General features: G+C 53.3%; 2 protein-coding genes across 3 annotated transcripts in view; one reads left to right on the top strand and one right to left on the bottom strand.

Moving 5' to 3' along the window:
* PRKAG2 (protein kinase AMP-activated non-catalytic subunit gamma 2) overlaps positions 1–27,470 on the top strand; it is a 288,987-nt gene that overhangs the window by 90,555 nt on the left and 170,962 nt on the right. The window lies entirely within an intron of this gene.
* LOC132496435 (taste receptor type 2 member 134-like) lies at positions 3,665–4,667 on the bottom strand. The gene is made up of 2 exons (XM_060108813.1): positions 4,022–4,667; positions 3,665–3,786 (listed from the first exon to the last, which is right to left on the bottom strand). The coding sequence occupies exons 1-2, from the start codon at positions 4,665–4,667 to the stop codon at positions 3,665–3,667; spliced, it is 768 nt and encodes a 255-aa protein (XP_059964796.1).

The raw sequence follows: 27,470 nt of genomic DNA, 5'->3' as shown, positions 1-27,470 counted from the left end.
GGAGGCTCGGCTTCTTCAGAGAAGCTCTCTGGGAGCGGGTGTTCAGACCAGGGTGGGCCTGGACCCAGGACAGTAGCCCGTGCTGTTGCCCTTGAACCACGGAGCCCATGTCCTTGACATTCCCCGAGGACGTGGGAAACAGCCCACTGATGAAGCAGGAAGGTCTGAGTCCGTGTCCAGGCAGTGTGTGTACACTACTCCACGGGCTTCTCCGCTCAGGTCCTAGCCACCTGATTTTTTCACTGGGCTTGCTGTGAGGCTTGCGTGGAGGGTATACAATCTACCTGCTTTTCCTCCTGCCTGAATCTACGCCCGGGTCAACGTGCCCAGACTATATTTTGCTCCCACTGCCCCAGAACTGATTTCACAAAATTGAGCTTGAGAGGAATGCCGGCGGCCTGTGTGGAGGGTCTGGATAAGCAGCTGCCTATGGAACCGCTGTGTCCGTTGGAAAGATGTTGTGAAGACACCATTTGTCACACGAGCCCCCTGGGAGAAATTTCCCGTCTCGGTACCAAGAATAGCTGTACTTCTGAGCAACTCGAATGTTTTTGTCTGTGATAGGCACTGATCATGCAACGACCCAATTTTCCCCGTCTGCATTGCCTGCTGGAAATCTTAGAACTAAATGTGTATGAGGGGCATTAAGGGATACATTTCGAGCCTGGTTTCTGAATCCATTTTTGGTCCCCATCCTTTTACTTTCCCCCACCTCTCTTTTTTTTTAAAGCAAGGAAGACAATTTATTGGAAGGATTTGGGTGTATTTACAGAATTCAAGGACGAGCTGAATGCTCGGAACTCAGGAAGGGAAGGAACCAGGCTGGTTCTGGGGGGCCTGGCAGCAAGAATTCGTGGGGATCCAGAGAATTCCTAGTCTTCGTGTCTCTGCATTTACCATTCCAGATTCCTCATTATAGGACCTCTGATTAGCCCAGTTGGGATCTCTGAACCAATCCGTTACTGGGCGGGCTGGGAGGCAGGATCGTGCAACAAAAGCAAAGTAACCGGGCTTCCCTGGTGGCGCGGTGGTTGAGAGTCCGCCTGCCGATGCAGGGGACACGGGTTCGTGCCCCAGTCCGGGAAGATCCCACATGCCGTGGAGCGGCTGGGCCCCTGAGCCGTGGCTGCTGAGCCTGCGCGTCCGGGGCCTGTGCTCCGCAACGGGAGAGGCCACAACAGTGAGAGGCCCGCGTACCGCAAAAAAAAAAAAGCGAAGTAACCAAGAACCCACCCAGGAAGTGAGCAGGAAGTTCCTATAGAAGAGGCGCAGTTGGCGGCTCTGCGGGCACCTGGAACACCCTCCTTGTCCACCGCCCAGCGTGTGTGCACACACAGCCTCCCACTTTTACAAAGATTCCCTCATTGAACTCGGTCCAGTCACCCTCCACACAGTGGTAAGTGTCCTTGCTGCTTCCCCAGCATCATGTCCAGGCATCACCACTAAGGGTGTCAGCATGACAGACTGAGTCCTCCATCTCAAAGTAATGAAATGCCCATTTCTCCTCCAGTGCTGTCTGCACCCTGTCCTTCCGTCCAGTGACTTTCAGCCTACATGATGACGTAGAATCTAAAGGTGCAGCCAACCCCCGAGGTGACGCTCAAGCTTGGTAAACACTGCCTTCTATTATTAGGGGAAAGAAAGAGGGAAGACAGAAATTCTGAGCACAATCATTTTCAAAGGGAAAAAGGAGATAATTCAATCTTCAGACAATTCAAGAACAAGAGAGGTAATACGGACGGAGGCTACAGTTCCAGATGCTATGTCTGGTCCCAGGACCAGCGAGTACCTAGGCTGGCTGGTGCTCTTTGCCCAGGGAGGAAAACCAGCCCTTTGTTCTAGAAGGACTCTACCTCTTGGAGGGGCTGCTTGTATGGAGTGGCTGTAGCCTTCCTCTGGTCTCCAGGCCCAGTGGCATGTTGATTCAAGACACGTCTTGGGGACTCTGGGGTTTTTGTCACACTCCTCCCAGGCCCGCTGTTAGTAGCAAACCTAATTCCCTTAGAGGATCAGGGTCAGCCACCCCAAGCAAAGCAATAACCTGCTATACAGCCTCCTCTTCTAATACAGTGGTCGGCATACTACAGCCCGGGACAAAACCCAGCCTGAATCCTTTATTAATTTGTGTACATTAATCACTGAGACACAGTCACGCCCTTGTTTCTTTCCCCTGAGGCTGTTTTCACACGTAGCAGCAGACTTGAGCTGTTGAGCTATCCGAGACCACATGACCCACAAAATAGAACATGTTTACGCCTTGTCTAGTTTCCAAGAAGTCTTACGTGACCATGTGGCAGTAGAAGCTTCCAGAAAACAGCAAATCTTATCTCCAAAAGATTTTTTACCACTTGATTGAGGATGACTTTGCCTTTGTAGATGAGGAAAGGGAAGTACACGTCAGTATGTTCTTGAACTGCAAATAATAAGATGAAAGTCTTTTTAAAAGCAAAAACAATCTTGCATAGTCAGCAAGGCAGGACCTCAAGAAGGACCGAATTTCATGTTACTAAGCTTTGCTCCCTAATCATTGATAATCATCAGTGTCTACTATGCACGTTCGAAGTGCATTGTACATGAGCATTGTTTTTTTCTGCCATATGCATATTCCTTTATTTTACTTACATGCTTGTAATACTCTACAAATACATTATGTAAATCATAAAACACACCAAAAAATTAATTTAATCTAAAAATTTAAAGGAAGAGATCAAAATAAACAGAAATTAAAGTTGCCACACTTTTCTCTCCGCATCCAGTGGACCATTTTGCACACACTCTGGGATGCTAACTAATCTGCCTCATCCCAGGTTAATTTGGAGACCAATCTCCTAGGTGTCCGCATGCAGGGTCCACTTCCTGGGTGAGCGGACAGGAAAAGTAAGATTCTCAAAATTAAGAACTGTAGCAAATTTACTTTGTTTGCTTTCTCGATCTTCTGTTGGCCAATACCTAAAAGCATTTCCATATCAGACAATTCCTTTTAATGGAAACACACAGAATCGAGGACAGGACCCGTAACGGCCCAAAACTCATATACGCCCTCAGACTCTCCTGGGACCAAACTGAAAAGGCTCCATGAGTGGAATTGGTCTTAAGCAGGGCGCAAAAGAAGGGAATGGCAAAGAACAGCAGAGAAAGGACGGAAGGAAGTTCCAGACGGGCCAGAAGACCACAGGCTGCAGGGCAGAGCATGCGGGGAGACAGAAAGAAGCTTTCCTGGGCTGAAGTGGAGAGACTGGGCTCTGAGAGCACAGCAGGGATGAGGAGGCCAGTTGATGGCGGGGGGTTGGTATGAGGACAACCTATGTCACCATTTAAGAAGAAACAAAGCTTTAGGTTGACCACAGAGACGGCTGGCAACCATTACAGGTCTCTGTAAAGGGAGAACGGACCAAAATGATGCTGGGAGAATATTATTAGGGCTGCTTGTGTAGAGAGTGAGCAAGGCCTGTGAGGAAATGAGGCCACCATCCTAGTCCAAGGTGGCTTGGGACCCAGACCAGCAGACTAGGACCACTGGAACGGTTGGCAGAAACAGAGAGGGATGGAAAAAGAATTAATGGGGGCGTTCAAAGGGTCGGCAAACAAGAAGGAAATGAAGAGAAGGACAGAGCCCCCAACCTTGTGCATTCTTGCCACTCGTGGGCTTGTCCAGCGATAGAGGTTATGGACACTGATAACTCAAGACAAACGGCTCCTTGCCCAGGGCTCGCCGAAGCCTCTTCTTCAGCGCCTTTCTCGGCTTGGGGCTGCTGTGCACCAAGATGCTGGAGTGCAGGGGCTTCCCTGGTGGCGCAGTGGTTGAGAATCCACCTGCCAATGCAGGGGACACGGGTTCGTGCCCCGGTCTGGGAAGATCCCACATGCCGCGGAGCGGCTGGGCCCGTGAGCCATGGCCGCTGAGCCTGCGCGTCCGGAGCCCGTACTCCGCAACGGGAGAGGCCACAATGGTGAGAGGCCCGCGTACCAAAAAAAAAAAAAAAAAGATGCTGGAGTGCAGACAGATGCCGGCATAGGTCACCGCTTCCCAGGCCCAGTGCCGGTGCTTCCGGAGGGTTGGGATGTTCACAGCGACAATTATCAGGCACGGGAAATATGATGAGAAAGAAGGCAAGTGACTTCCGGGCCGCGGTGTGAGCCCGGGTGCTGGGATCACTCAGGCCGGGTCTGTGGTCCCTCATCTGCCCCAAGTACTGGCGCAGCAAGAACACGAGCGAGAGGGTGGACACCAGGAACGGGAGGAATGGAACTGACCACATGATAATTGCATGAGGTAGAAAAAAGCGCAAAGAGACGGCCTGTATTCTACCAGCCAGGGTGTCATTTCCATGGGAACTCTGGGTGGCAACCACCTGCACAAGAATTGACTTCTCGGTGGCTGATGATGATGTCAGACCAGACAGGATCAGGGAGCCCAGCAGCAGCTGGAGCACTGACCGAGAAGTCCTCCACTTCAGCCAGAAGAAGATGGGGTGAGAGAAGGATGCTATCTTCACACAGTAGAAGACAGCAAGCCAGCTGGTCAGCCAGAGAGTGAGAGTGTTGATAAAGCTCCAGGAGATTTTGAAATAAAATTTGGAACCAAAACCAAAGGAAGTCAGGAGGTTGTTCTGGAGGGCCAGACCTTGCAGACAGAACCAGGAGACGGCCAGGCAGGCCACAATCATGTCGCCTGCGGGCAGCCTCCAGCATCATCCAGCGTCCTGCTCCAGCTCAGCACGATGACTGTGAAGCCGTCCTGCAGCATGGCAGCCACCGACTCCAGGAAAAAGATGACCATGCAGATCAACATGGGTGAGGGGGGCACTTTCTCCAGGGAAACTTCTACTCCGGATGCTGGGACACACCCACGAGGAAGCACAGCCTCTCTGGATGAGCCGCTCTGTTGAGACTACAGGCCCAGAGGCTCTCCTTGGATTCATGCAAAAGCGTAGCTACCGGCAAACACCACCATCCCACCACCTCCCCACTCCCACCCCTGCCGGTTCTCCAGGATTTGAAAGGAGGGTCCTTGTTGGTTCTCTGGGCATGCAAATCCTTCCCAGCTCAGTGATACCCCGTCTCTGTTTGCATAACCTGTGTCTCCCTGCTCTTTGTCAGAGCCAGATGTAGGGAAATGGTAACAGAAGAGAGGCTCCAGGGGTGATTGAAAATACCCATATTTTGCCCTTTATTTCTCACCGTACTATTTCTTTCCCAACTTTTCCTTAAAAGATGTCCTTCACCTCGTTTACCTCCTGTAACCACAAACCTTCCCTGGCCCCTCGTGTCCCGGCTTACTAGTTCATTCCGTATCCCGTGCGTACTGTATTAAGACCCACCTGCCGAGTGGGTGGAGTGGGAAGTCATTTGTGTGCACAAGTCTTGGAAGCACTAAGAAAAGGCCCCGTTACCTCCAGTGGCTTCTCCTGCCGCCTAAACGGGCGGGCTCTGTACTGGAGTTCCAGGAGTCTGCACTTAAAACGTAAATTTCCCTAATGTATTAACGTCGATCGTTATTTTAATCTGCATAAAAACTCCATGACGTCAGATTTTGACCATTTTCATCAAAGTAGAAACGGAGGCCCAGAGGGGCTAAGTCACTGAGCAAAGGCCACACTGCTGCTAAGTAGCAGAACCAGGATTTGAACTCACGTGGTGTCCGCTTTTACCCGCAGTACCCTACTGTGCAAGGCTTCCTCAAGCTCTGAATACAAGGCATTGCCCATCCTTGCAGGCTGGATAAATGCAGTAAAGCTCAGAAAAATAAACAAAGGAACGAAAGCTCCTTCCCCAGCCAAAGTCGGGGGCTCCGCCAGCAGAGGTTTCCCCCCGACCTTCACACGAGAGGGTGCCCGCACCTCACACCCGATTCCTGCTGCGTGCAACCCTCAAGCTGCTCCAAGTTTACATGGACGTCCGCCCACCACCAGGCCTCATCCTTTCCCCCCGAGAGGGTTAGCATCAGACCCCATGTGGCTCCTGACAGGCCTGTCTGATACCCCCTTCCATCCTCCTGCTCAGGCCCCTACAAGCCCTGTGCCTGCACAAACCAGCACTTGTCCTGCTCGGTGCTTCCAGGGAGTCCGTGCTTTCCCAGTGCCGTCTAGCAGCCATGGACGCAGGCGGGAGGGCCTCCCCTGAGTTCAGGGTCCCCAGGACCTTCCTCCCGGCCTCCCCTGGCGCAGGGCCTGCTCTCTCCTGGAATAAACTCAGTACAGGAATGGCTGGGAGCGCTCAGATCATCCTCCAGCTGCAGCCAGGGAAGCCACGGGGTGGCCACGGGTGTGGGCCCAGCCAGGTGGATGGTTTCAGGTGGTCTGTACACGTGGGACCCTCCTCCCCAGGTCACGTGCCCCATGGCAGAGGGGCAGCCTGTCAGGGCGTCAGTTCTGCCTGCTGTTAACCTAGAGTATCCAGGTGTGTCCTGTATCCCCTTGTAAAGTACCTTAATTCCTCTGTGGAATGAGGCAGCCTGTGAATTTCAAGAACATAACTTGGACTTTCTTGAATATGCTTCTGGAACTGGGCAAGGTTCACAGGGTCTGTGTACAGCCTTGCTTGACAGGGAACTGAGAACATGTCAATTCTCTCACCCGACGAACACGTCAAGGTTAGTCATTTTAACTTATCCCAGATTTCAGCTTCCCGGACATTTGTAGAATTTTCTTCTTCTGCCGGGTGGTCAAGATTTTCTCTCCCAGGCTCCTATTCAGACTTCTGGGAGGACAGAAAAGTACACATCTTGCTCAAAGGGAGATGTTTCTCTCGGGAGCATTTACATTACCCTCAGAAGCAAAGACCTTGTTTTGGCCTAGTCCCAAAGAATGATTTTCTAGCTGTGAAATGGAACATCAGAAGCCCTAGTGACTCAGGCTCCGAGTAAGCACAAGCCCTCAGGTACATCGGGTGCAGTTTCCTTCCTTCCTGGAAGAGTGCTGCGAGCGTGAAAATGTGGTCAGGCAGTGATTCGTGCAGCGGGGCTGGGGTATGGCTGATGCGAAAGAGGACCAGGCCGGTCCCCCCTAATCTGGGCCCCTCGGGCATGGCAAGACGGGGAGGAAGCTCATCTCTGCAAACTCTGGACCATTTATTCTTCCTTCCACGATGAGGAACAATAATGTCTCCTATTTTTTATTTTATTATTATTATTATTTTTTTTTGCGGTATGCGGGCCTCTCACTGTTGTGGCCTCCCCCGTTGCGGAGCACAGGCTCCGGATGCGCAGGCTCCGGACGCGCAGGCTCAGCGGCCATGGCTCACGGGCCCAGCCGCTCCGCGGCATATGGGATCCTCCCAGACCGGGGCACGAACCCGTATCCCCTGCATCGGCAGGCGGACTCTCAACCACTTGCGCCACCAGGGAGGCCCAATGTCTCCTATTTTTGAAAGTCTTCTTAGAGAATTGCCTTCAGAGCCATATCTATTCTTTAATATTCTTGGTGACAGGCAGTTTTGGTCTTTGGAAGTCAGATTTTCTTTTTGTTAAAAGATCTCTTCGGGCCAGTAATGTTTGGGGTCAGAAGTTGAGATGAAGCTGCGTTGGTAGAAATGCACAGCCGTGAGTCTGGGCGGAGATGTGGCACAGACTTAACCACGATGCCCAAGGCCGACCGGGGCTCCACCTTCAGCTCAGCTCACCGTTTGGGCCGCAGCAGCTAACTCACCTCCCTCTGCCCTCAGTACGAAGCAGTGAGTGTCCTTCTGACATGACCTCGCCAACCACACAGTGAGGTTTGGAGACAGTTAGTGGTTTTTCTGCTTCGACTCCTAGTGGAGTGTGGAGGGTAAAACACTTTAATAGAGAATATGTTTTCAGCTTAGATCCTTCTTCCTCTTTTTCTCCCTCTGCATCCCAGTGAGCAGAGTCAGGCCAGGGAGGACTGCAGGATACCCTGCCCGTCCCAGTGTGGCCCTGTAGGGTTGACCCTTGACTTGCTGAATACACTGAGGCATCAGTGCCCACACAGGTCTGTCTCTTCTCCTCCATGGCTGTCTAACCTGATGATACTCAAAATAAGGCCCAGCACCAGACCCCTGGGGACAGAGGGGGGTCCCGACTTTAGCACTAGAGGCACCTTGTCCTGTGGGTTACCTTTTAGGGTAACCGTTTTGCTGGATAGTGGGCTGGACATCTCAGGAAGGGCAGGAGGTCTCTGGCCGTGGCTATCACCCACCCAGTGCAGGAGCTTTTCCATCTCTCTAACAGGCCTGGCCGCCCTGGGCACCACTGGCCAAACGCTATTCTAAGCCAGTCCACCGGCTCTCTGGTCAGCCTGAGGTTCTCAGGGGAATCCTGGGCCCTTTCCTTCCCCTGTGACTGTTTCATCTCAGAATCTGTGTCCAGCAGAGGCTCCGCTCCTGGTCCTGGTCCTGGGATGCTACAGATGGGTGTTAGCAAGCATCTGGGCTGCAGCTGCTCCAACACTGCCCTCAGACAACCCACAGAGACCTGGCTTAGAAGAGAGTCAAATGCAAACCACCTAAAGGGTGAAAATTCCTGAGCCTGGGAGGAGGAGACGGTTTTCTGGAAAGTGTGTTTCGTGTGGGCCTCACTTACCCCCTCCCCCATCCCCCCTCCCAGTTTCCCACCCACCATCACTTCCTCCAGAAGGTCTGCTGTTGACAAGAGCTTTCCTGCAAGCTCCTTCCCGCCCCCAGAAAAAGGAGATGGATTTTGACACATGCTGTTGTTTGCATGAGTGATATTCAAGAACAAAGCCTTCCGGGTTTAGGCCCGCCGCTTCCCCCCCACCCCACCCCGGCGCGGAGCTTGTGTGAGAGGTGATAACGGAACCTCTGTTCTTTCCAGAAGACGTTGGTGTAGGCTGGGCGCTCCGTTGGGGTTTGCCGCCGTACGGCTACTCACGGGGCGTCACAGAAGGAGGTGAAGTTGAGTGTGAAATTACTGTTCGGTATAGTTCCTGCAGGTGCATTGGCTCCCCGTAGGCTCTGCACACACCAGACACTCAGACCATTACGGAAAGAATCGTCCTCCAGTGTTAGGAAGGCACCTGATCCCAGCCCACAAGGTCGCAGTCAGCATCAAGTTAGCGGGTCAGGAATGCAGGGGTCATGTAGGAATTCAAGGCAACTTATCAGGCCGGGGCTTGTTGGGGAATTGAGCAAGATGAAGAACTGATTTCAGACAATGTTAGGTGGATTATAAAGACACACCAGGGGCTTCCCTGGTGGCGCAGTGGTTGAGAGTCTGCCTGCCGATGCAGGGGCCGCGGGTTCGTGCCCCAGTCCGGGAAGATCCCACATGCCGCGGAGCGGCTGGGCCCGTGAGCCGTGGCCGCTGAGCCTGCGCGTCCGGAGCCTGTGCTCCGCAACGGGAGAGGCCTCGGCGCTGGGAGGCCCGCGTACCGCAAAAAATAAAATAAAATAAAATAAAGACACACCGTTTCATTTCATCCTTCTAATAACTGTTATGGGTTTAATTGTGTCCCCTCAACAAAGATATGTTGAAGTCCTAACCCTCAGCATCTCTTGATTGTGACCTTATCTGAAAATGAACTTATTGATGGTGTAATTAGTTAAGATAAAGTCACACTAGAGTAGGGTGGGCGCCTAACCCATTAAGACTGGTGTTTTGTTTTGTTTTTAACGTTGAGCCTTCTTTTAATTTATTTATTTTTATTTTTGGCTGTGTTGGGTCTTCGTTTCTGTGCGAGGACTTTCTCTAGTTGCGGCGAGCGGGGGCCACTCTTCATCGCGGTGCGCGGGCCTCTCACTGTGGCCTCTCCTGTTGAGGAGCACAGGCTCCAGACGCGCAGGCTCAGTAGTTGTGGCTCACGGGCCCAGTTGCTCCGCAGCACGTGGGATCTTCCCAGACCAGGGCTCGAACCCGTGTCCCTTGCATTAGCAGACAGATTCTCAACCACTGCGCCACCAGGGAAGCCCTGACTGGTGTTTTATGAGAAGATGGTGATGGGAAGACAGAGACACACAGGGAGAGCATCACGTGACGACAGAGGTAGAGACCGGCGTGATGGGTCTGCAACCCAAGGGTTTGCCAGCAGCCACCAGAAGCCGGAAGAGGCGAGGAAGGGGCACGGCCCTGCTGACACCCGGTTTCGGACTGTGAGGGACCCATTTCTGATGTACCTGGTTTGTGGTGCCCTGGTACAGGCAGCAGCAGGAAACCGATACAGGGACCTTCCGTGGGAACGTGATGCCGTTTAACAGATGGGAGGCTGAGAGCCATGGAGCAAGCTTGGCCTGTGACCTGCGTCCATTGCTAGAGTACAGTCAGTGAGGGAGGGTGCCGTGTGGCTCAGATGCCCCCCGCTCTTCCCAGATGGGGAGAGAAGGCCGGCTGTGAGGCCGTCCAGCTGCTGCCAGTTTCTCGACATGTGACCTCAAAATCATTGGTGATTTTAGAGAGAGCCGGTCGGGTAGCCGTATCAGGGGCTGAGGACTGAGTGGGAGGCCGGGAGTCAGAGAGACTGGCCTTTCACAGCGTTTGGGCCAGAAGGGAAGGGAACAAGCGTGTGGCGGTGTCTCCGAGCTCATCCATAGCCTGACCTCCCGGCCCCTCCCAGCCCCTCCCTGAGGCCGCGCTGGGACCACGTGATGAGCTTTCCACCCAAGGGAGTGAGAGTTCAGGGCTTCTGCCTAAGACGGTTCCGGGCAGATCAGAGGTCTTTCGTGTACAGCTGCAGGCTGGAGGCAAGAGGCAGAGAAAGCCGAGGTGGTGCAGGTGCTGGAGGTAAGCAGCCGCATCTGGGGCCTCGTAGGGAAGGCGGCCGGGCCCGCTGCCTTCCGCATGGGGGGCGCTGTGCCATGAGCACAGTCCCTTTTGAGGTCACACTGCTGAGGACCCAAGGCTCATTTCTCACTGTGGCAAAAGTGGGCCCATCCCGACAGAGGCAGGGGGACGGGCAGCAAGTGGGTGCACAGACGTAAATGGAAGCTAAGGCTTTGCCTTGTTTGCTTCAAGGTAGGAGAGACCTGGGCGCATTTATAGGTGGAGCAGAGATGATGCACGGGCAGGTGTGACGGGGCAGGGGCATGAGCTGGTGTCCATCTCTGTGATGGCTTCTGTTCTCCACTCTACTGCTGGGGTTTGGCTCTGGGGGGACACGTCCCATCTGTCCTCATGGCCCCAACGAGGCCATCTGAACCCCCAGAACTGCCATCCCCCCGAATCAGCCCTCCGGCCTCTCTGGGGGATTCAGGGACTCGTATGCATCTCAGTTTCCTGTTTGTGCCGTAAAGCCCAGGTGTCGTGCCTTCCCTGCGGCTCCCACAGGTTCCCGGGGGCTCGGCGTTGGGGCTCAGGTCCGCTCTGCAAGCCCAGAGCCGGCGTTGGCCTCCGGCCTCCCCGCAAGGCAGCTGTTTGTCCCCAGGCAGGGAGGGACTTGCTCTACGTCCCAGAGCTCAGTAGCGAATAGACACGTGGCAGCTGCTCTGCCCCGAACGCAGTGGGTGCTCAGCAAAGCTGGACTCACCCCTTTCCCGAGGACACCCTGGCGTTTGCTCCTGAGAAGAGTTGACCTGCCCTCTGACCTCCCTGAGTTAGCTCCTGTGCGGGGCCCTGGGAAGCCGCCAGCACCGTCTTTCTGTGCCTGGCTGGTCCCTGTGCACACGTGTGTGTTTTAGAGTGCGGTGCTCCGCGGTGTCACTGCTCTCAGGTACCTGAGCCCTGCATCCTCTGGGCCCATCCTTAGGAGTGTCTCCTGCCAGGTACAGAGGCCGTCCATCTTCAGCTCAGGAGAGGCAGACAGGTGGCCGTGCTGCCCTCCGCTGCCGTGTGCAGCGACCTCCTTTTGTCTTTTCTGCCCCCAAACCCCGTCCCTTGGCTTTCCTTCCCCGAGTTCATTACACGGATCTGTGTGCACGGTCTGTCCCTCACCAGGAGGCTCTGACGGCCGCCCGGCAGCCACTCCCCCTCTTTCTTCATGACAGAACCTGGCTTTACCCAGGGCCCAGCCCCTGGGCATGAGTTATATAGATGATCTAATGCCCCTTCCCCGTGTGGGGACATGCCTGGCTTCCGCTTCACTGGCCTCAGGGTGAACCAGCAAAACATAAGAGGAACTCTGCGAGGGATCAGAGAAAAGGTGCCTCCCCCTCAACAGAAAGAGGCGCCGCTGGAGGACTGATCCCCCACCCCTTCCTCTGTCTGTGGTGTGAGGCCATGGTTTCCGGGGCACATTGTCCATCTTGTGACCATGGCCAGCACAGAGGATGGCGGGACACACAGGTAGGAAGGTAATCTTGCTGGAGCTGGTATCACAGAGCTCATTATTTTAGGGAATAAACGTCCTGGTAGTTTAGTCTCTTTTAAGGTATATGTTTCTGTTTCTGTTATAATGCCGTTAAAGCATCCTAACTAATTTACACATCTCCTTGGTGACAGAGGTGACGTTCCTTCGGATGGCACGATTAAGGCAAAACTGGAAGAACTAATCTGGAATATTCCAGACCCAGGGCTGGGTGGGGGGAGGACTGGAGCACAGACAGACTTTAATCCCCCCACCCCCGTGCTATCAGGGGAAACAGAGCAGGTAAAGGGACAGATGGGGGCAGGGCGGTCTGGGGCGGGGCAAGGCAGTGGCCAGCGAGTCTTCTCTGTTAGGTGAGCACGACTGAGCCAGAGGAGGGGTCGTGGGGAGGAAATGCAAAGTGCACATGCACTAAAAGCCTCATCAGGTATGCCAGTCCCCAGCCATTTCCTCCAAAACTCTCCCTCAACCAAGTAAATAAGCAAGCAAGCTTATCAGGCTACCTTTTGGCGAGGTCTTAGGTCTGAGTTCTGCCTCCTTCACCTTCCACTTGGTTTCTTTTTTGTTTGTTTGCTTACTTTTGAAAAGCTGCCACCTAGCCTTCGACGACTTGAGGCTCTAAAGGGGTGGCCGTCCCCACTCTGTGCAAAGTCCTGGGGCAGCTGGTCCACCAGGAACCACAGAGCAGAGGCAGGATGTCCGCGTTAAATCTCTCCCACATTCACGACGAGTTGATATGTGTCCCCCTTCCACCCTTCTATTCTGAATGTGTGTTTGAATCTGATTGCCCACAGGACGGTGTGCGGGTCAGCGAGCAGCTCTGCGTCCCCCGGGCTCTGGAAACCGGCCCCTCGAAACTCCGGGGGCTTCTCTGGCTTTGCGGCCGAGTGACCGCTAGAGGGCGATATAGCCCCACGTGCTGAGCCTGCCCGGGGGACAAGGCAGGACCCGCTGTCCCTGCCTGGGTCTCCATGTTCACCTTCACTGCCCTGGACTACGGAGCAGGCGGGCGGGCCAGCCTGACGCAGCCTTTTAAAGGGGAACATTCGTCCAGTGGGTGCTTAATGGGAGCCTGCTGTGATCTTGGGTACTGGGGACACAGCCTCGAACCGCTTAGCCTCTGCCCTTGTGGGACTGCATTCTGCTGGCCGGTGGGGGGAGGGGAGGCGATGAGAGACAGAACCGCTGTGCGGCTCCAAGAAAAACGAAGGGGAAGGGATGAGGGTTGGAGGGGTGCGCTTTAACGCAGGACCATCAGGAAAGCTGATTCGGAGGCATCTGAGCAGGCACGGGATGGAGCCAGGTGTGGCCGGGCAGGGGTGTGGGACAGGGCGTGCCGGGCAGAGGGGAGAGCAGTGCAGATGTCCTGAGGCAGGAGCAGCCTCCAGGCCTTCAGGGAGCAGCCAGCATGGCTAGAGCCAAGTGGGGAGGGAGAGGGAGGGGTGGTCACAGGGCTCGGGTGGGGCTTACAGGATCCCAGGGTCTCACTGAGTGATCCAGGGAGCCGTCGGAAGATGCTGGCGTGGGAATGACTTGCTCTTGGGAGGGATTAGTCTGGCTACTGTACAGAGAGAGACAGTGGACGCAGAAGTAGGGGACCAGCCGGGGCCACTGAAGTAGACCTGGGGAGCAGTTACGATGGTCTCCCACCTCCTCTGAGACCTCCTCTCGCCCTGCGTTCTCCAGAAAGCCTTGCCTGATTATTCTTGCCTTGAGCGACCTGCCAGAGCTCTCAGATGTAACTTATTTTAAGTTTCTGCCCAGTAGGTGTCCCCTTGTGATACGCTCCTGTCACCTTCTGTCTCTGAGAAAACCATGTGTCTGGCTCTTCACGCGCTTCCCTCTTACTTCCATGCTCTTCCTCCCCAGTGCCAGGCAGAACCTCAGCACACAAGGCCCCTGGATGGTCTCCCTGCCTGGGAGGGGCACCGGGTCTGGGCTGAGAATGAGCCTGGATGTGCCCGTGGGTCTGGATGAAGGATGGACGCCATCCTCACCTGCAAGACAAGGGCTGGCCCGCGTCTCATGGGAAAGCGGCGGGTTATTCCGAGGACCCTGGAGCTTCTTTTTCCGTCCTCTTCCTCCATGGGCTCCTGGTCCAAGAGCTGCAGTGCCCTTTTCCTGCCACCCTCAGACCCAAACCAACTCTCAGGGAAGGTTCTGGCAAAGGTACTCCAACTAAGATGTACATTTTAGAAGTTCAGGGCTACATCCTCTGGGGGTAGTTGACACATATAAGCATATAAATAAGAAGGAGCTTCTACCATCAGAACCAGATGCAAGGGAATTCCTAGCGGTCCAGTGGTTAGGACTCCGAGCTTCCACTGCAGGGGACGTGGGTTTGATCCCTGATCAGGGAGCTAAGAGCCCGCATGCCTTGGTGCGGCCAAAATAAAGTAAGATAAAATAAAAGTTAATAGCGATTCTTTAAAAAAAAAAGATGTGACAGATGCTTTCTCTTGGAAGCAGTGGGCTTCCCAGAACCCACGATCATGCGGTGTTGGCTCCTGGGGTGAGACGGTGGTATTTTGCTAGCTGACCCTCCACTGAGCAAGACCTGGCATCTTGTCCTACTTGGACAGCTGTCCGCCCCGAGCGATCACTGCTGACAGAAGTCAGCCCCACTGGGCACTAGGACGTTCTCTTTGTCCTACTAGAAAAAACAGTGTTGAAAATCGCTGACTTGGACAGCAACCTACTCTGATGACACCAAGGGCTACTCTCAGTCACGACCGTGTGGTATCTGTAGGACAGGCCAAGAGGAGAAGATGCTGCACGTACCCTGCGATCTGGGGAGTTGCAGCAGCCCGGCGAGGGAAACGTACAGCACGGGGCATTCACATGAGGCCGCGAAGCATCACTGCAGCGGTGACCCGAAACTTCTTTGACTGCAGCCCACGGTCAGAAATACGTTGTATGTCGTAATCCAGCCATTTCTCATGAAACAGTATTTACCCTGGCCTGTGTGTGCTATTTTCAATTCGATTCTCGTTGGTTGGAAGAGCTCGCTTTATCTGACCCACACAGTTGGTTGCACGATGGGGCAGGCGTGGGGTGTGTGATTGCTCTTTGGAAAATTCCACCCTAGATGGTCATAAACAGCCTGATGGGCTTGGGAACGCCTGCGGAGAGAGTCCAGCTGGGAACCTCAGGGCACGGAGAATCAGTGGGGTGGTGTAAAGAGGCGCCGGGACTTTGCAAGGGACGAGGAACGGTGGACATTTGAACTGTTGCTAAGACCAACTCACAACCGTGACCGAGGTCATGTGTACTTTGAACACCCCAAATATATTTAATTTTCTGTTCGTAGTTAAATTAAAATACTGACATTCCATCGCGAATGACTATGATTCTGGGCTAGGTCATTTACATCTCGGTTCTTTAAACCCCTCCCCGGCTGTGGGTCTGAGCAGAGGATGTATTGAGAGCTGCTTGAAACGCGAATGAGTTTCCCAGCAAGGTTTACTGAACTTGTTACACTTCCCCTTCCCTCCTTTCACACTATCTCCGTGTTAGATCGCAGACAGCTCTTCTTGTCTCTCCCAGCAACTGAAGTTCATTTTTCAGATAAAAGTCTGCTTTCCCATCACGTGCCAAGGGTTTTGTACTGCGTGTGGAGGAATGGACTTGGGCTTTTAAGATTTTAATTAGGAGCCTCCAAGTCTTCAATTCACATGCCAAGGGCACCCCGGGACGAGGACTTCCTGCCTCTACTCACCCCGGGACTGGACCGGGGCCACAGCGCAGCCTGTGGGCCTCGACAGGGCCCGTCCGCCGGAGTCTGGAGCAGGGTCAGACTCAGTGATTTAGTCCCCAGCACTTGGGTCTGGACATCGAGGCTGGTGACCCTGCAGAACCGCCATGCTGACACCAGTCTTCTCGTGTAAGGAGGCCGTTTCTGTGACCAGCAGGATGGAACCACTCTGACTATTTAAAACAGGTGGAACTGAGTGGTGATATGGTTCTAAAGGTGAGGGAGGATCTGAGAAGCCAAGCAGGAGAAGGAGGCCAGCCGGGGAAAGGTGCCGACCCTCGTGTCCGTGGTGGGAAAGGAGGAGGAGGGCAGCGGGGCATGGGGGAGGCGGTGGAGGGGGACACGCAGGGGTGACCCAGTGGGAGCTGTCTGTCTGGCAGTATTGGGGGGCCAGAGATGCTGTGCAAGGCCAGGCCCTCCCCCCAGCCAGAGGCCAGCCAAGAGGGGAGCCCGGGCACCGCAGCTGCAGGGTCAGCCCCCTGTGCGCCAAGCAGGGCAGGGGCAGGTGAGGAGTGGGAATGGGGGCCAACAGCAAGGTGCCAGCCCCCGTGAATGCCACTGGGTGATGCATGTGCCCTGGTGCCTGGGATGCAAGAGCACACCCGTCCAGGCACCCCTTCCCCCGCAGCACCACGGTGACAGGAAACCTTTTTCAGGGCACCAGAAGCAGAGGCTCTTAGGGCAACTCCATGTACAGGAATCGGCTCTAGAAGGACGTCCTTGATGTCCTGCCCAGCCCACAGATTCTGTCATGTGCAGATCCCTGTGTTTGATGCTCGTTGAGCGCCGTTTTCATACCCGCACATGGCTGGTTCTGCTCCTGCTCTGGAGAAGGGCCCGGGGCCGGGGAGGTGGAGAGGCCCCTGGGAGGAGATGCACTGGGAGAAAATGTGACCTGACCGCTTCCTAGAAGCTGCGCGTGGGTGGCCAGCAGGGAATTTCACCCCACCACACGTGGGAACCCCCTAAATCTCTCCCCCCACCCCCAGTCCCACGCTAGGACAGGCAGCCTCCTGCTTCTCCCCAGCAGATGTCACTCACCCTTTTCACTCTGCACCTTTCCAGCTGGCCCGCTCACCGGTCCTCTGGCCTGGACCTGACTTTCTTTCCTTCCGCACATTTTCTTCTTCTATAAATCAGCATGTCTTTGGGACTCTTGGTCTGTGTGGCTGTCCTCCCCTGATGAACACAGTGTGAGATGCAGAGACGGCATGGCTCACACGGGACCCTGGTGCGAGGTTCGGGGGGGCAGTATGGGGGGGAGGTGGGGATGCCAATCCTGATACAGGCAGGATCCCGAGGCCTATGGCTCCTGCCTGGGGGGCCTGGCAGCCCCCTGGACTAGCCTCTGGGCACATACAGGTGATGCACAGCCATTTATCACTAGTGTAAAAGATGCATACTCAACCAGGAAGCTGAATGCTGCAAACGTGGAGGTGAGAGCTGAAGAAGGTCTCAGGGCTCTCAGACCCCTTGGGAGCCACCTTGCTGCCTGGGAGGTGATGCAAGGAGGGGGGTCTTTTATTTTATTTATTTATTTTTTTTATTTTGTGGTACGCGGGCCTCTCACTGTTGTGGCCTCTCCCGTTGCAGAGCACAGGCTCCGGATGCGCAGGCTCAGCGGCCATGGCTCACGGGCCCAGCCACTCCGTGGCATGTGGGATCTTCCCAGACCGGGGCACGAACCCGTGTCCCCTGCATCGGCAGGCGGACTCTCAACCACTGTGCCACCCGGGAAGCCAGGAGGGGGGTCTTTTAAAGCAGGGTGGGCAGACTCTTCCTATAAAAGGCCAGGTGGTAGATGTTTTTGGGTTTCTGGTCCACCTGGTCTCTGCTGCCATGACTCAGCCACAGACAAATGTAAACTGTGTTCCAATAAATCTTTATTTATAAAAGCAGGTGGCCGGGGCTTCCCTGGTGGCGCAGTGGTTAAGAATCCACCTGCCAGTGCAGGGGACACAGGTTCGAGCCCTGGTCCGGGAAGAGCCCACATGCCGTGGAGCACCTAAGCCCGTGCGCCACAAATACTGAGCCTGCGCTCTAGAGCCCGTGAGCCACAGCTACTGAGCCCGCGTGCCACAACTACTGAAGACCTCGCTCCTAGAGCCCATGCTCCGCAACAAGAGAAGCCACCTTAATGAGAGGCCTGCGCACCGCAACGAAAAGTAGCCCCCACTCGCTGCAACTAAAAACAAGAAAGCCCACGTGCAGCAACGAAGACCCAACGCAGCTAAAAATAAATAAATAAATTTATTTTTTTAAAAAAACCAAACAAACAGGTGGCCAACAGGATTGGCCTCTGTTTGAACAAATCTGGCCATCTTGTCCCCTCTTCGACCTTTCAGAGCCTCCCCAACACGCTCAAGTTAAAATCTGAAGTCTCGCCACCCCTCCACGCTCTGGCCCTTGGCTGGCTCTGACCGCAGCCTGTCATGACCACCCAGCCTCCTGCCCGCCTGGTCCTGGAAGACGCCAGACTCGCCCCACCTCCAGGCCCTCCGCTCCGAATGCCCTAGTGACGGATGCCGTGCTGCCTGCAGAACCGCCGACGGTGCCACTAACAGAGCCACCTGTCGCAGTGCCGTGGCCCCTCCTGAGCCGGCCTGCGCCCCGCAGCTAGTCAGTGAGCAGCCGTAAAGGACCGGCCCCTAACCCCCCTCCGACGGCTCCAGGGCTGTCCCCGGTCCCGAGCTTTCTGTAGGGCCCTCGCTGGGTCTGTGTGTCCCCTCACCTTCGCCCCTGGCCGACTCCTTCTCCTTCCCTGGTTGTGGATGTTGATCCCAAGAACATCTCTGAATTGCATCCCACCAGTTTCCATCTCACGCATGCCTCTGGGGAAGCTGCACCAACTCCTGTCGCAGGTGGCCGCACAGGCGTTCCCCCTGCCCTCAGTTCCTGCCCCGATGTCCCGTGGTCAGTGGCCGTTTGAGGGAAGGCAGGACAGAGTGGTTGAACCGACGAACGGGTGCTCGGGGCTGGAGGGCGGGTTCTGGGCTCGGGGTGAGGCAGCCCGTGAAGTGGGAGAGGAGGTGGGCCGCTGGGGCTGCTCGCGGCCACTTGTACCAATGGCCCTGGGTGTGTCCCCAAATGCCATGCGATCCAGAGTCATGTGCGTTCTGCCCTGTGCCTGGTTGAGGGAGGTGCTCCCTGCTTGCCCGTGCTCCACCGCCTGGTCCCGAGGCTGAGGGCGCTGGGCCCTGCCCTCCCCAGCCCAGGCCAGAGCCCTCTGCATCCGGGCAGCTGGTCAGGTCTGAATCCTGGGGCTGAGCAGACTTCAGAAAAACGTGACTCATCTTGCCTGTGCACAAAGAAAGGAAAAGTATGTGTGGCATCCAAGTTTCCTGAAAAGTTCAGCCAACACATTGCAGAGTTATGTGGCCTGGCACCCAGTGTGGTCCCCGGGGAGAGTGCCCTCTGCTGGCCACCACGCAGACGACCCCAAAGGAGCCGATGTGGGCCCCAGGCTGGGCCGGGCTGCAGGGGTCAGCAATTGTTATTATTATTTGGGAGAAGCCACAGAAAAACATCTCCTTTCCCTCAGCAAATTGTAGAGCTCTCTAGTCCTCTAAGGGCTGCTTGGGCGATGATTCTACCACAGGACGGAGTAAAAGGAGATCCTAGCAAACGCTGCATTCTTGCTTGGACCACTTCTTAATTCCTCTTTAAAAATAAGATTTTATTTTGACAATTTCAAACTTACATAAAAGTTGCAAAGATAGTACAAAGAATTCTCACATACCTTTCATCCAGATGCCCCAGTGTTAACATTTTGTTACCACATTTGCTTATATTCACCCCCCCTTTCTCAGTACACATACATTTGTGTGTGTTTATATGAAATCTGAACCATCAAGAAGAAGTTGCAGTTATAATGTCCCCTAAGTACTTCAGTGCACATTTCATAAAAACAGGGACATTCTCCTCACTACGGTTTAATTATCAAAACTGGGAAATTAACATGAATACAACCATGTTCGCTAAGCTGCAGACTTTATTCTCGGTTCACAAAGTGTCTCAGTGACATTTTTGGAAGAGGAAACACCCATTACGTGCTGTGTTTGGTGGTCCTTTCTCCTCGGTCCCTCTTGATCTGGAGCCGCCTTCAATCCTGTCTTTGTGACATTTTTCAAGACTGCACAGGCCAGTTACCGTGTAGACCGTCCTTCACTCTGGGTTCATCTGACGTTGGCTCGGGATTCGGTTCAGGTCAGCGGGTTGGGCAGGAGGGCCGTGCGTCTGATGTCCTGTCCTGGCATCACAGCGGGGAGCACTCGATGTCACGCTGACCCGTCCTGGATGACACTAACTTATTGCTTGGTTGAGGGAGGTGTCTGTCCCAGTTGAGAAAGTTATTACTTTTCCCTTTATAAGCGATAAATATTTCATGGGGAGCTACTTTTAGAATCATTTAAATACCTTCTTTCTCATCAAGCTTTCACTTGCTAGTTTTAGCATCAGTCATTTATTCTGCCTGAATTATTACAACGGTGGTTGCCAAGGTGATTTTCTGATATTATCACTAATTCTACGTTGATGGGTTGGAATTTCTACTAAGGAAGAAATTTTCCTTTTCTCCCTATGTATGTATATAGGTCTATACTCATGGGTTTATATTTTATTCAGCAGGTTTCAGTCTGTCATTTTCATGTTTTGATGCTCAAATTGTCCTGTTGGCCAGCAGGAGCCCCTTCAGGCTGGTCCCTGTGTCCCATGTCTGCCCCCAGCATGCTGTAAGCACTTCTTATTTTCTGGTGCAACAAAACCATCCTGCCTCATCTTGTGCTTTCCCTGCCACAGTCCCTGAATCAGCCATTTCTCCAAAGAGCCCCTGTTACTTTCAGTGGTGAAAAGTATTTAGAAATAAGATCCAAAGTGTGCTCACTGCAACTGAGATGTCATGGCTTCTAAGCCTTCTTGGCAGACGTACTAGAAATACGCATACATACAGGAGAGCAGTTGGATAAGATAAAGAAGGTGCATCCACACAGTGGAATATGAGATAGCTGTAAAAAAAAGAATGATATCTGTGAGGTGATATGGCAAAAGACATGAAAAGGCAATTCTCAAGAGACATGAAAATGGTCCTTCAACACTACAGTGAGCACTTAGGCGTCAGTAGACAGCCTGTCCCTAAACCCAGGTTGTAGGATTCACCTGTATTTTCCTCTAGTATCTGTTATGGTTTAATTTAACTCTTGTGTTCCAGAACTTCTTCATCACCCCAAACAGAAACCTCATACCAGTAGCTGTCACTCTCCCCTCGGCCCTCCGCCCAGCTCCTGGCTTATCTGCTTTCTGTCTCTCTAGATTTGCCTGTTCTGGACTTTTCATATAAATGGAATCCTACACAATGTGGCCTCCTGTGTCTTACTCCTCTCACCCAGCATATCAGTTTGAAGGTTCATCCATGTTGTAGCATGTGTTAGTACCTCATTCCCTTTTGAGGCTGAATAATATTCCACTGCATGGATAGACCAGGTTTTGTTTATCCATTCATCTGTTGGTAGACATTTGGGTTGTTTCCACCTTTTGGCTACTGTAAGTAGTACTGCCGTGAACATTCACGTGTACACGTTTTTGTTTAAACACCTGTCTTCAGTTCTTTGGGGTAGATACCTAGGAATGGAATTTCTGGGTCATTTGGTAATCCTCTGTTTAACTCAATGAGGAACAGTGAAACTGTTTTCCACAGTGGCTGCGCCGTTTTACACTCCCACCAGCAATGTATGAGGGTTTTCATTTCTCCACCTCCCCTCCGGCACTTGTTATTTTCCATTTGTTGTTGTTATTATTATTGCCATCCTAGTGGCTATGAAGTGGCATCTCATTGTGGTTTTGATTTGTTTTCTCTAATGACATTGAGCATCTTTTCACGTACATATTGGCCATTTGTATATATGTCTTCTCGGGAAAAATGTCTATTCGTTTTCTAAGTGCATTTTTTTTTAAAGAAGATGTTGGGGGTAGGAGTTTATTAATTAATTTCTTTATTATTTGGCTGTGTTGGGTCTTCATTTCTGTGCGAGGGCTTCCTCCAGTTGTGGCGAGCAGGGGCCACTCTTCATCGCAGTGCGCAGGCCTCTCACTATGGCAGCCTCTCTTGTTGCGGAGCACAGGCTCCAGACGTGCAGGCTCAGTAGTTGTGGCTCATGGGCCTAGTTGCTCCGCGGCATGTGGGATCCTCCCAGACCAGGGCTCGAACCCGTGCCCCCTGCACCGACAGGTGGATTCTTAACCACTGCGCCACCAGGGAAGCCCCGGGTGCATTGTTTTTTTGTTGTTGAATTGTAGGAGTTCTTTATATATTCTGGACACTAGGCACTTATCAGGTATATAATTTGCAGATACTTTCTCCCTTTCTGGGGGTTGTCTTTTCACTCCCTTAATAGTGTCCTTTGATGTACAAAAGTTTCTAATTTTGATGACAGCAAGGCTTTGATGACCAAAAATACTTAATGTTCTGCTCCTTAGTACCTGGCCCATGGAGACACTCAGACTTGTTGACATGAAGGATGGGGACAGGTCACTGATTCCGAGGAATGAACCTCTCTCTCCTGGGAGGATGAGAGGCCAGGACAGGCCGATGGACGAGGGGACTGTCTCACTGCCACCATATCAGGAAAGGCTGGCTCAGGGTCTAACAGGTCCTTTAAAGTCCCTAGGGAGGGCTTCCCTGGTGGCGTAGTGGTTGAGAGTCCGCCTGCCGATGCGGGGGACATGGGTTCGTGCCCCGGTCCAGGAAGATCCCACATGCCGTGGAGCGGCTGGGCCCATGAGCCATGGCCGCTGAGCCTGCGCGTCCGGAGCCTGTGCTCCGCAATGGGAGAGGCCACAACAGTGAGATGCCCGCGTACCGCAAAAAAAAAAAAAAAAAAAAAAAAAAAGCCCCTAGGGAGGGGAGAGAAAAGACAGCAAATTCTCTGGAACATCCATTTCTGAGTTTCATCTTCTGACCCTCAGGAAGTCCTCCTGCTTGACTGCAGTGAGTCTAGTTTCTTCCCAGCATTTCTCTCCAGAGGGGATGGCTGAAAGGCCTCCTTTTCTGGCTCACGGGCCTCTCTCCATGAGGAGAAGCTTTCACCCTCCTCCTCACTCTCTGACCCTCCGAGGACCCTCCAAGTCGCCTAAAGGCCGGGACGCTGGGTTCTAGAACATTGGTGAATTAGCCAATTCTCTTAGATCATCCCTGAAGGAAGATTGGGATAAAATGAGAGCCGATGGTGTGGGCGAGGCTGCTAGTTCCAACAGTGTTCCTCGACTTTTTTTTTTTTAAGCATTTGCTAAAGCAGTTTAGCAATTGAGAATGTTCTTTGCTGATTTTTTTCTGCTGTAGACACTAATCACCATTTACTAGAGTTTTTGTTGTTTGTGTTTTGTTTTCTCCCTTTTACATTTTGGTTTTCAGTGAAGTAGTTCAATCACATGGTTAAAAAAAAAATCAAGCAATACAAAATGATCCAATATTGAAAGATCCCTGCCCCACTCCTCCAAAACCCAAAAGGGACTTCTTTAAATTATGTACCTCTTAACTATTGTACAGCTTGTCAGTGATAAACCTTGCATGTGGTCTTATCACAATACTCACTCCCCACATCTTCCTCAATTTCCCTCCGTTCTCCTTTTTTTAAAAATCAATCAACCTTTTCTTTTTTTCTTTTTTTTTTGCGGTACGCGGACCTCTTACTGTTGTGGCCTCTCCCGTTGCGGAGCACAGGCTCCGGACGCGCAGGCTCAGCGGCCATGGCTCACGGGCCCAGCCATTCCGCGGCATGTGGGATCTTCCCGGACCGGGGCACGAACCCGTGTCCCCCGCATCGGCAGGCGGACTCTCAACCACTGCGCCACCAGGGAAGCCCCCAACCTTTTCTTTTGATCACCTCTTAAAGAGTCTTTTTAGACATTCTTTAATCATCCCCTTACAATTTTAATAAAACATAAATACCACATACTATTTATGTGCTGTATGTATCTGTGCTTTATATATAAAAAGCAGATGTTCCCTCCAGCCCCCAGGAACCAATTTTCACCCTCTTAGGGACAGTATCGCCCCCATGGCAAGTGATGCCTTAAGCAGAATTTGACGTGAGTGATGTCAGTGAGTATGGTAACAGCTGATTCATTTGGGATAAAGCCAATCTGAATTAGCAAACGATCTGAATTATAGAATATCTCTGTTATATTTTGTCAGCCTCAGGAGATGAACCAGCTACAGAAGTTAACTTTCTAGATCCCGGAAACTTAAGCCTTTAAGCACCCAAACATGCATCTTTTCAAGTGTTAGGTGCATCAGACATTTTGCAGTTTTCTTATTCAAGAGATACTAAATATAATTTCACTCTTTATAGATGATCTAGGGTCCTTACCAGATTGCCCTAGGATGGGCATCCAGCCACCGCTGAGACGTGAAGGTTGTCTGTAGACTTAGGGGCTGAAGGACTTCAGAGCACCTGCTCCTGGTCTCTCCTACGGCGAGCCCCCTTCCATGTACCGGCTGCGTGGTCTGCAGCCGTGTTTTGCCCTGAATAGCAACCCAGGCTCTCCTCCCTCGAAACTTGCTGCTAAGATGCCAGGGTTCTTGGTGTGTATGGTTGAAAAGAGTAAATGATTAGGAGGCAAGTCCCTGGGCTCTTCATTCAAGAAATGCAGTGCTTGGGCTTTGCGTGTCTTGGCTCAAGAGCAGGGTTCTGTCCCAGTACCTCCGACTCAGTTGAGATCTGGAAGAGGAGCTGCAAACACGTGGTGCTCCCAGTTCAAGTCCAAGTGCCCCCGCACTCTCCCCGATGCAGGGCCCAGACAGAAAGCCCTGCACCAGCCACCGGGGCGGGGGTGGGGGGCGGCTTCAGGACTGGACTCTCCAGGTGATGCCCTCTGAGGCACACGGGGCCCTCTCCGGGCTGCTTTAAGGTCCTGATGATGCCGTCTGTGTGTAAGATGCTCTGCAGCTGACAGGGTATTTTTCCTAATTTATCTTGTTTGAGTCCCAAAAACCTCTGTAAAATGGGCTCAGGCTGTGTAATGATCTCTTCGATGGGAGAAATGTGGAAGAACAAACGACATAGCTCAGAATCACACGCCGATAACTGAACCTGTATCGCTTTGAGGTGCTATGTCTGACTCAAGTCTTTTAAACCTTTCAGGGTGTCATCTTGTTGGAGAATATATTTCACTATTCAAAAGGAACAGATCACAGGCAAATTTCAACTCAGGCTGGTGGTTCTAAACTGGTGGTTTCCAAATGATGAAAATGCCAAAGTAGTTGGGGTTCTCCTGGGAGCCCTGGATTCCAGAAAATGGAGACAGTGCTTGGTTGCCCAGGAGATGAGGGCCCAAGTGGAGCATACTCGGGCTTTCCACCGAGTCTGTGAGTTCATGGGTCTTCCCCCTTGCCAGGGGTTTTGCACATTCCTCTGGCCCTCTGGCCTTTCTAAGACATAACTTAGAGGGAGAGGTAAACAGAAAAGCCAGACACTCAGCCTCTAGACCCTTTGGAATCTAGTGTTTGAAAGCCCTTGCTCTGTGGCCTTGAGTCTGGGGTTCACCCTGGGGCCATCTGAAAGCTAGGGTCAGGAGCAAATCTCATCAACTCTTGTCTTTGGCGCCTTCAGAGCCCTTGGCCTGGCGAGAGACCCCAGGGCCTGCAGGGCCCACGAGAAGAGATTAAATGAGGTTCCCACTGGGTCCTTCCATGGGGCACATGATGCCCCTGAAGGTTTCAAGGATAGCTGGGGATTCCATACTTTTGGGGTGCTGCACTTTGGCGTGCTACAAATAATTGTTGCCATTGGTTTCTGCTTTTTCTGTACTTTCCTATATTTTTAAAATTAAGATACCCCTATTGTCACTAGGTTTAGATGTCACTGGTATGAGTTGAACTCTTCAAGCCGAGGTGGTTCATCTTTGCCAAAAAAATCACCCTCTTGTCACTCAAAGCGCCTGTCACCAGAGTTCCTGGAGGAGCCAGGAGGCGTGCGTGACCTGGAAGGGGGCCGCTGATGTGGAGGAGGGGTGTGGGTGCCTGAGTCGGTCGGGGACTGTCATCCTCGGAGCCACGGCCTCATGAACAGCTCTGGGGAAGAGGAGAGGAAGCCCCAAGGAGGTGACACATGATCTCACTCAGAGTCAAGTGCCACGGTGACCTTAAGAACTTTCCATGAAATCCAACACGGTATTTTGCAACCAGCAGGAGAGCACCAGCAAATCTGCGCTAGCGGGTGCGCAGCCCCCCTCTGCTCTGAGCACCCCCCACCCCGAGGCGTCTTACATAATGGGGTTTTGTTTGGCTCGCGGCCTTTCAGGGGTCTGGTGCTTTTCAGGTACCGTCACATGATCTGTAAAGGTTACTGAGTGCGTTTGCAGTGGCTGTGTCTTCATTTCCTTTTCCAACATCCCAACCCAGAAGAGGCAGCCTGGGGTCCTACGTGCCACCGGATGGGGGACCGGCCGACCCGGGGTGCCAGCACAGCCCTGCCACTGGTTCCCGGGGGATCTCGGGCAAATCGTTTTGCTTCTCTGAACCTCCGTTGCTTTTGTTTCTTAAACTGAATAGTGAGGGCTGGCCTCCCTACCTCACAGCCTGGTTGAGAAGAACCAAGGAAAGTGCTTTGGGAGGAGCTTGGAAACTCAGTACACACAGAAGGCCCTGGTCTACACCGGGATGCACCCTCCTGCCGGCAGCCCTGCTCTGGCGCCTGGTTCTGCCTGCACGGAGCTCGGCCTCCTCCTCAGGCCGGCAGCCCTGGATGCTGGGACGCAGTTGAGGGGTGTGTCTGGAGCCGGGGGTGAGAAGCGGGGAAGGTCTGCACTGGGTCTCAGCCGCTTCTCTCTCATCCAGGCCTCTGGTCACCATCTTGGTGAGATTCTTTGCAGCAGCACATAACCTAGCACTCAGAGAGGCTTCCCTGACAAGGGAGGTTTGGGCCTTTAAATTTTTTCATTACTATTACTTTTATTATTATATGAAAAATGGAAATCCAGAGGCGGGGTGGACTTCAAGGACGATTGCTCCTTGGGGTGTTCCGTGGGCCGCCCAGCCTGGGCTTCTGATGTGAGGACAGTGGGCCTGTCTCCACGGCCACTGGGTCCTCGGCCATCAGGGCCTCCTGCTGCACATGCTGGGGACGGGGCGGGTGGAGGGACCAACAGAAGCTGGGCATCAACTGTGGTGTCCGCACGGACAGATGACAAGTCCGGGGGTCTAGCAGGAAGCCAGCGGTAGCCTCCTCGCTCAGTGCCTGTCCCCCACCCCATGCTGTGAGAACAGGCCTCCGGATCACCAGCCGACAGCTGCCAACGGTTGAACTGGTTTACCCGCATCTGGGGTCACCAGGGCCTCCGGGGAACTGTCAGAGCTCAGGAGAAATGCAGCACGCCACGCACAGGCAGTGGGGCGTTCCGTTCTCGCATCTGAAGCGGCGGTGAGCGGACACCTGTCTGCAGCCCCCTCAGCGCCCCTGCTTCCCCGCCTCGCGCACCCCCGGCAGGCCCATCTCATAGACAGTCACCGC

Source organism: Mesoplodon densirostris, chromosome 9 (assembly GCF_025265405.1).
Source record: "Mesoplodon densirostris isolate mMesDen1 chromosome 9, mMesDen1 primary haplotype, whole genome shotgun sequence".
Lineage (NCBI taxonomy): Eukaryota > Metazoa > Chordata > Mammalia > Artiodactyla > Ziphiidae > Mesoplodon > Mesoplodon densirostris.
This window is presented reverse-complemented; position numbering and strand designations above follow the sequence as displayed.

Excerpts from the sequence above, each read along its gene's own strand:
- LOC132496435 (XM_060108813.1), bottom strand. The coding sequence starts at position 4,667 with ATGATTGTGGCCTGCCTGGCCGTCTCCTGGTTCTGTCTGCAAGGTCTG. Across the intron at positions 3,787-4,021 it reads GGCACTGGGCCTGGGAAGCG|GGAAGCCCCTGCACTCCAGC; the intron begins GTGACCTATGCC and ends CTGCGCCACCAG.